Source organism: Bremia lactucae, linkage group LG15 (genome assembly GCF_004359215.1).
Source record: "Bremia lactucae strain SF5 linkage group LG15, whole genome shotgun sequence".
Taxonomy (NCBI): domain Eukaryota; phylum Oomycota; class Peronosporomycetes; order Peronosporales; family Peronosporaceae; genus Bremia; species Bremia lactucae.
This window is the reverse complement of record NC_090624.1, coordinates 3,254,121-3,260,858: the sequence shown is the minus strand read 5'-3', so window position 1 is coordinate 3,260,858 and position 6,738 is coordinate 3,254,121. Positions and strand designations below refer to the sequence as shown.

Below are 6,738 nucleotides of genomic sequence, written 5' to 3'. Positions count from 1 at the left end.
CTCATCGTCGGATCCAAATAGACTGTTCACACGTCTATCAGAATGAGCCCTCTCATTCGAAGGCTCAAAGTCAGCCGCCTGACGGATATCAGGCGACTGTTCCATTCTCCCCGAGTCGGCCACTTCATCCGACTCGCACTCGTAGTCGACCTCCAAAGAGGAGCGTATTCACGTGGTGAATCACCACGTGCAATCGCAACATCTAGTGTTGTGCGAGTAAAAGACACTACGGCAGACGTACCGTCTGCCGCAAGAGATAATAGTGCGTCACCCGCGGCTGCACGAACCGCAGCCGAGGCGCAACACTATCGCCACCCCGCATGATTTGATCCTTCATGCGATGGAATTTTAAATGATGGATCCGACCAATCAACATCGTTTAAAAAAATTAAGTGGTCACATAGCGACCATTCCATTTAATGACATTCAGAGTGATTGTCGTTTAAGGGAGGGGTGATGTAACGGGGTGTATCGTTACATGAAATTAACACTTAAAGGTTGTTAATTAATATATTATCTAAAAGGTAGATATTTTTTTGAGGATATTACTTTATATAGTTATATCCTGAATTCTTATCCATATAATAGGTATAGGCCATTAAATCTATTTATTCCGCAGACTAATCAGCTGTAGGAGTAATCAAAGCGAGTTACAAGATAAGATAGATAAGAATTCATTTACATGTTTAGTATTAGGTTATAGTTAAGTCAGCATTTACAAAGATAGATTAAGAGACACTTAACTATATTAATACAGTTTTCATTTTACCCTCTTAAGTGTACTTGTCTTAAGAGAAGTCTTCCTCTGCACGTACAGTGTACGTCACCTAACGTAAGGCACCACTCACAACTGAAGCAGTGTGAAGTGGACTTGTACGGAAGCAGTACAAGTCGTAGTGCCCCATTACAGCATCTCTGTCCAAATCGGACAACATGGACAAGATGGCATCGCACCCTACGGTCGAACTCATTCGTTCGACCGCACTCCTTTCTATGTCACTTAGGAAGGAGTAGCTATCACGCGAAACGTAATGCGTATTCGCACTATCATCTAACATGTCCATGTTAGATGAAGGAAATGTGGTCCTTGGACGGACTACAAAGTGCTACCAGGTTTAACAGAGTACTACGACTGGTACTGCTTCAGTACAAGTCCTCTTCGCACTGCTTCAGTTGCGAGTGGTGCCTTACGTCTCTTCACGTACACTAGTACGTGCAGAGGATGACTATTCTCTAGGACAACTACCTTAAAGAGGGTGAAATGAAAATTGTATTAATATAATTAAGTTTCTTCTTCTTTCTATCTGTTAGTGCTAACTTAATTATAAACTAATACTAAACATGCAATTGAAATCTTCTCTGTCTCTTTCTCTTTGTTTACGTTTACAGTAGATTAGTCTGCGGGATAAATAGATATAATAGCTTATACCTATTTATGGATAAGATTTCCGAGCATTACTATATAAAGTAATTTTCTCCAAATATTATCTACCTTTTAGATAATATATCAATTAACAACCTTAAGTGTTAACTTCATGTAGCGAAACACCCCGTTACATTTAGATTATTTTACAGTATTTAATTTCTTTCTTCAAAAAAATCATTTGAATAATAAATTCAAAAAAACAGGACCTCTAATTGCATTTAATATTCAAATTACAAAGGTTTATTAATTAATATATGTGCCGGGACGACTATTTAACAGTTTCTCCTTGCCAAAAGTGATACAAACTGATCAACAGTTGCATCGCTTTGGCAAGGACAAATTACCCTGCACACAAAGCTTACTTTTGTATTTAATTCGGTCAAACTAGATAATTTCATAGTGACAACAATTCGGAAAAACTTCAAAATGACTGCTGGAAGCTTTTTATTTGACGTGGCTTTTTTAAATAAGTCTGGCTCACCCAATACGTGTATTGCATAAAGGCAGTTTGTGCTTCTGTATTGCCATATGACGGGACAAATGTGGCAAAAATCTTAGTAATCTGATACCACATTACACACATTCGCCAGTTCATACATACATGCCTTGTTAGTTACTCAAAAGTTTCACTTTATGTTGTACTGACGGAGTCGCTGCCACAATCAAGAAAAGCGAAAATTGTTTGGCTAAACGACGCAGACCGCGCCTTATAGAAAATTTAAATAAGAAATTAGATTGCAATGTCGTCATAATCCATTAGCTTTCTTTTAAACAAAATGCAGCTAGCTTTAACACTAACAGCATGCTGTTCATATCATCATCGAGCCACAGATTGTCCGCAGACCAGCAGAGTATTGGTGGTGCAGTATCATCTGATGAGGAGAGACAATTCCATGTTCCGATTTCTTTGCTGACGCTATTAAGCCGGCTACCGATTCTAGCGCGGCTGCTCTCGGCTGACTGCCTGGCTTTGCTCGATCCCTGGGACGAATTTATTAATATCCATCGAATTTCACTTTATGTTGTACTAACGGAGTCGCTGCCACAATCAAGAAAAGCGGAAAGTGTTTGGCTTAATGACGCAGACCGCGCCTTATAGAAAATTTAAATTAGAAATTAATTTGCGATGTCGTCATATACCATTAGCTTTCTTTTAAACAAAGTGCTGCTAGCTTTAACATAAACAGCATGCTGTTCGTAACATCATCGAGCCACGGATTGTCCACAGACCAGCAGAGTATTGGTGGTGCAGTATCATCTGATGAGGAGAGACAATTCCATGTTCCGATTTCTTTGCTGACGCTATCAGCCGGCTACCTTTTCTAGCGCGGCTGCTCTCGGCTGACTGCCTGGCTTTGCTCGATCCCTGGGACGAATTTATTAATATCCATCGAATTTCACTTTATGTTATACTAACGGAGTCGCTGCCACAATCAAGAAAAGCGAAAAGTGTTTGGCTGAACGACGCACACCACGCCTTATAGAAAATTTAAATTAGAAATTAATTTGCGATGTCGTCATATACCATTAGCTTTCTTCTAAACAAAGTGCTGCTAGCTTTAACACAAACAGCATGCTTTCGTAGCATCATCGAGCCACGGATTTTCCGCAGACCAGCAGAGTATTTCTGGTGCAGTATTATCTGAGAGGAGAGACAATTCCATGTTCCGATTTCTTTGCTGACGCTATTAAGCCGGCTACCTTTTCTAGCGCGGCTGCTCTCGGCTGACTCCCTGGCTTTGCTCGATCCCTGGGACGAATTTATTAATATCCATCGAATTTCACTTTATGTTGTACTAACGGAGTCGCTGCCACAATCAAGAAAAGCGAAAAGTGTTTGGCTTAACGACGCAGACCGCGCCTTATAGAAAATTTAAATTAGAAATTAGATTGCGATGTCGTCGTAATCCATTAGCTTTCTTCCAAACTAAGTGCTGCTAGCTTCAACACAAACAGCATGCTGTTCATATCATCATCGAGCCACGGATTGTCCGCAGACCAGCAGAGTATTGGTGGTGCAGTATCATTTGATGAGGAGAGACAATTCCATGTTTTGATTTCTTTGCTGACGCTATCAAGCCGGCAACCTTTTCTAGCGCGGCTGCTCTTGGCTGACTGCCTGGCTTTGCTCGATCCCTGGCTTTGCTCGATCCCTGGGACGACTTTATTAATATCCATCGAATTTCACTTTATGTTGTACTAACGGAGTCGCTGCCACAATCAAGAAAAGCGTAAAGTGTTTGGCTTAATAACGCAGACCGCACCTTAAAAAAAATTAAATTAGAAATTAATTTGCGATGTCGTCATATACCATTAGCTTTCTTCTAAACAAAGTGCTGCTAGCTTTAACACAAACGGCATGCTTTCGTAGCATCATCGAGCCACGGATGTCCGCAGACCAGCAGAGTATTGGTGGTGCAGTATTATCTGATGAGGAGAGACAATTCCATGTTCCGATTTCTTTGCTGACGCTATCAGCCGGCTACCTTTTCTAGCGCGGCTGCTCTCGGCTGACTGCCTGGCTTTGCTCGATCCCTGGGACGAATTTATTAATATCCATCGAATTTCACTTTATGTTGTACTAACGGAGTCGCTGCCACAATCAAGAAAAGCGAAAAGTGTTTGGCTAAACGACGCACACCACGCCTTATAGAAAATTTAAATTAGAAATTAGATTGCGATGTCGTCATAATCCATTAGCTTTCTTTTAAACAAAGTGCTGCTAGCTTTAACATAAACAGCATGCTGTTCGTAGCATCATCGAGCCACGGATTGAAGCTCCATCTGCGCACGATGGAGCTAAATATATTCGTCCCTGAGATCGAGCAAAGCCAGGCAGTCAGCCGAGAGCAGCCGCGCTAGAAAAGGTAGCCGGCTTGATAGCGTCAGCAAAGAAATCGGAACATGGAATTGTCTCTCCTCATCAGATGATACTGCACCACGAATACTCTGCTGGTCTGTGGACAATCCTTGACACATACCCGCACGTGATTATTCGTCTTCTGCAACCCACAAATTTGCGACAAGCCACGATCCTGAGAGATGCACGTAAATTCTTTCCCAATTCCTTGCTGGTCCAATGCCACCACATGTGAATTTTTCAATTCTTTTCAGGACACACGAGACGGAACAAGCAATCCTTGCTGTAGCCTTTTGACGCAGAAAGACAGCACTCCGCGTCGATCATCATAACGGTACACGCGAAGACAGTATGTTCGAGTGACGTCATTGCTCGCCGCCAAGAGCCTCTCATCCCTTTTGTCATTAAGCAATTTGCCTCGCTCCGCCTACCCGCCCGACCAACCATGAAAAACGTTTTCGCTCCTATTGCCATAGCCCTCGCAGCCGTGGTGCCAACTATAAATGCCACCACATATGCGTGTGAAGCCGGCTTGTTGAATTACAATTTTTTTGACGTAAACAGTCAGGCCACTGCTCCAAATACAGTGTGCTCATCAGTCACGGAAAACTCGGAAACAGCTATCCATTGGACTTCGAGTTTCAACGTAGTGGACCCCAACGCTATCCATCAGGCGCCTTCGGCTCTTGTTAAGACAAAATTTGCTCCGGTGGCTATCGATACGATCCATGAGGCTTATGCAAAGTTCTCATTCGAAACTCCCGACCCTAAAGACAATTGTACGGCTGCCATTATGAGAATTAATACCAAGCGTAGCAAAGACGGATCCGCCTCTTTCGTCCATGTGGTCTTCTTGGCCACCTACAACGTAGCACAAGCGGTTTCTCCTTCCATGAAGTGGTTCACAACTGTGTTTGTGAGTGGCAACCACTTCGACGTGTACATGGAAAAAGTAGACGATCTCACCACCTTTACGTATATTCCGTCTCAAAATGTCATGAACTTCGTTGGTAACGTCTTGGACTTTCCCAATTGTCTCCCGAAGGACAGCACCACTTTTCCACTAGACTTACATTCCATTGAAGCGGGCTTTGAGATGTATGCAGGCAGGAGTTATTTCAACGGCAACCTCGAAGCTAAGATTATAAAGCTAGCTTAAGATCGGTATTGTCATATCAATTCAATGCCTCTTGCTTTTAAGTTTGTTTCTCCATTTTCGTTCTCTTTCTTTTGCGTTTGAATCGTTAATGACATAATTGTGCACATGACAGGTCCAGCCTCGCGTTGTAAGAAGTCCGGTACACGGTAGGGTATGTATAACATACATTTTACCTCGTTGATGTGTGTAAGTTGACATTTATAGTAATTAGATCAAGCAGTTAGTGAGCTGCGGCAGTCACGCGTAAGTTAGCAAACAATTAAAAAAGAAACTTTTCTGAGTGAAGCTTTAGTATTGGTGACCCTCCTTGGCTATCAAAAGATACACCCGATACCAACATGAGTGCGTCGATTGTAGTATTCTAAAATCAAGCGTGATTTGATGGCACGACGCTGAGAGCACAACCATTGATGAGGCTTGAACTAATAAGCGCCAATTCGACAGCGACAGATGTGCTAATTGCTCGCAATTCATCGTTTTCAAAATATAAATAGTCTAAAATCATTTTGCGTTAAATATTTGACGATAGGAGTTGTAACAGTACATAAAATTATCTCCTGGTTTAATATTGAAATAAACCAACTAGTCATCGACTCACGTCCAAAGTGATATCTTCTATATTTATAACTTGCGTTTAAAAATTTACATTTATACTAATATTGGAGGAACTTTTGGACAGTTCTTTCGATATTATAAATTTAAGTCAACCCAGGCAGTCACTGCTAGATGCGGGGTTGGTCGGCGAACGTTGAGTCGACATGCATAATAAATCTTATGTATTAAGACAGATAATAAAAATGCAATACGTAGGAAACTTAATATATTTCATACATGTTTACTTTTCCCTATACTAAGTGAAACGGAATAAAGTTGCCCTATGTTACACATTCCCCGTTAAGTACAGTTTGTGAACCTAAGGAGATAGTCATTTACTTAGGTGAAGTAAAAAGACCCAATACTTGGGTGTAGTTCACATAATGGCCCACCCTTGTGTATGTGATGCACCTGATGGCATTCACATTAACGGGGATGACGGCCAGTGTAACGGGGTGTATCGTTACATGAAATTAACACTTAAAGGTTGTTAATGAATATATTATCTAAAAGGTAGATAATATTTGGAGGATATTACTTTATATAGTAATGTCCTGAATTCTTATCCATAAATAGGTATAGACCATTATGTCTATTTATTCCGCAGACTAATCAGCTGTAGAAGTAATCAAAGAGAGTTACAAGATAAGATAGATAAGAATTCATTTACATGTTTAGTATTAGTTTATAGTTAAGTCA

The 6,738-nt window shown here is 41.1% G+C and overlaps 3 protein-coding genes across 3 annotated transcripts; 2 read left to right on the top strand and 1 right to left on the bottom strand.

Moving 5' to 3' along the window:
* Positions 1–2,228: 2,228 nt before the first annotated feature.
* Positions 2,229–2,525, top strand: CCR75_009680 (uncharacterized protein; the record flags this gene model as incomplete). Its single annotated transcript, XM_067967719.1, has 1 exon — positions 2,229–2,525. The coding sequence occupies one exon, from the start codon at positions 2,229–2,231 to the stop codon at positions 2,523–2,525; it is 297 nt and encodes a 98-aa protein (XP_067823967.1).
* Positions 2,526–3,337: 812 nt separating this feature from the next.
* CCR75_009679 (uncharacterized protein) lies at positions 3,338–3,604 on the bottom strand (the record flags this gene model as incomplete). Its single annotated transcript, XM_067967718.1, has 1 exon — positions 3,338–3,604. The coding sequence occupies one exon, from the start codon at positions 3,602–3,604 to the stop codon at positions 3,338–3,340; it is 267 nt and encodes an 88-aa protein (XP_067823788.1).
* A 1,127-nt stretch (positions 3,605–4,731) lies between these two features.
* On the top strand, positions 4,732–5,445 carry CCR75_009678 (uncharacterized protein; the record flags this gene model as incomplete). Its single annotated transcript, XM_067967717.1, has 1 exon — positions 4,732–5,445. One exon carries the CDS (start codon positions 4,732–4,734, stop codon positions 5,443–5,445), a length of 714 nt encoding a protein of 237 aa, XP_067823789.1.
* Positions 5,446–6,738: the final 1,293 nt, after the last annotated feature.